The sequence below is a fragment of the Buceros rhinoceros genome, unplaced genomic scaffold, assembly GCF_000710305.1.
Source record: "Buceros rhinoceros silvestris isolate BGI_N320 unplaced genomic scaffold, ASM71030v1 scaffold21734, whole genome shotgun sequence".
Lineage (NCBI taxonomy): Eukaryota > Metazoa > Chordata > Aves > Bucerotiformes > Bucerotidae > Buceros > Buceros rhinoceros.
This window is the reverse complement of record NW_010407944.1, coordinates 9,926-11,352: the sequence shown is the minus strand read 5'-3', so window position 1 is coordinate 11,352 and position 1,427 is coordinate 9,926. Positions and strand designations below refer to the sequence as shown.

General features: G+C 62.1%; 1 protein-coding gene across 1 annotated transcript in view; it reads right to left on the bottom strand.

Moving 5' to 3' along the window:
• NLRC3 (NLR family, CARD domain containing 3) overlaps window positions 1-1,427 on the bottom strand; it is a gene marked incomplete at its 5' end in the record, with an annotated part of 10,510 nt that overhangs the window by 5,012 nt on the left and 4,071 nt on the right. The window contains 2 exons of the mRNA XM_010134707.1: window positions 390-473; window positions 760-843. Of these exons, the coding sequence (XP_010133009.1) occupies window positions 390-473; window positions 760-843 (168 nt within the window). The remainder of the gene's footprint in view (window positions 1-389; window positions 474-759; window positions 844-1,427) is intronic.

The following is a 1,427-nucleotide window of genomic DNA, read 5'->3' as shown; positions in this document are numbered from 1 at the left end:
CCCTGCCCGTGATCCTTCCTCCTCTCCCATGGCAGGTGCCTCCTCCTGGGCACCAGCACCTTGTGAGCTCCCGCACGAGGGATGGACCTGGACCTGGACCTGGACTTGGACACCAGCCTCAGCCTCAGCCTCAACCTCAGCCTGGACCCACTGAAGCTGAGAGGCAGGAGGGTCCCAACACCTCTGGCCCGGGGCTGCCCTGGTCACCGGTTCTCTGCCGGCTGCACTCACACCCGCTGCCCGGCACGACCGAGCCAGGTTACGGCCAGGGCTCCCCCACACGCCGGCCCTCAAGGCGGGGAAGACCCTCAGTGGGACAGGCGAGGCCTGGAGGGGGTTTGTCCTGGGGACAAGCTGCTCCCGGAGATGCTGCAGAAATTGAGACTTACTTCAGGGAGAGCAGGACTTGGTTTTTTTTCAGCGCGTCAGCCAGTGCTTTTGCTCCGGTGGGGCCAATGAAGTTGCTCCGCAGGCTGGAGCGAGACGAGCAGAAAAGCCAAGGTTAGCAAAGCCAGAGCGGCACGTGCCTGGTTTAAAGCAAGTGCTTCCACGTGGCGCAATCTCAGGCACTGCTGAGGTGGGACATCAGGCCAGCAGCTCGCAAGAGTTACGTCAACCTCGTGAGAGGTGGTGGCTTTGGGGGCTGGAGAACCTCCCCAGCTTGGTCAGACCGGGCGGGATACGGCCCTGCTGCGGCCGTGGAACGGTTCCCAGTGGGGAGCGCGTGTGTGGCAGGAACTGGTGAAGGGCGACACTTACTCCAGCACCGTCAGGCTCCTGTTCACCAGCAGCGACCTGGCCAGCGCTTTGGCTCCCTTGTTGCTAATCTGATTTTCTGCCAAACTGCCCAGAAAAAGAAAAAGAGATGTTTTTCAGGGGGAGAAAGGCTTTCACAGCCCCTGGCGTGTCCCAGGACACAGCTGGGAAGGGTGAGCAGAGGAGAGCCGCGGGGAGCAGTCGGTTCAACCACGCGAAGCAGTGGATGCTCTGAGGTCTGCCCTCCTGGGGTGGACACCAGGCAGGGGACTGCGAGGAGAGGGCGGAAGGGGAGCTTCTGGGCTTGAAGTTCATTTGTGTCGTGAAAACAGAGCTCGGATCACGGCGTGGGGGACTCTGTGGGGCCACGAGGAATGGCAGGGAGGTGGGGAAAGTGGGGACCCATCTGTCTGGGGAGAGGCATCTCCCTGCACCGGGGCCGGGAGCCCGTCCCCTCCATATGCCAGACACTCCATGCAGAGCCTTGGGTGTCCAGCAAACAGCTGTGACCTTGGGCAGCAGTTTGTTGGGATAACCCGTGGATTTCTCCACAGATTTGGAGAAACAGCAAGGAGGCAGCAGTCCCAGGAAGACTGGGCGAGACAGCCTGCCCAGCCACCGCGCGGACACGGGGCTAAGGTCACCATGCCTGCGTGCAGGAGACTGTGTGG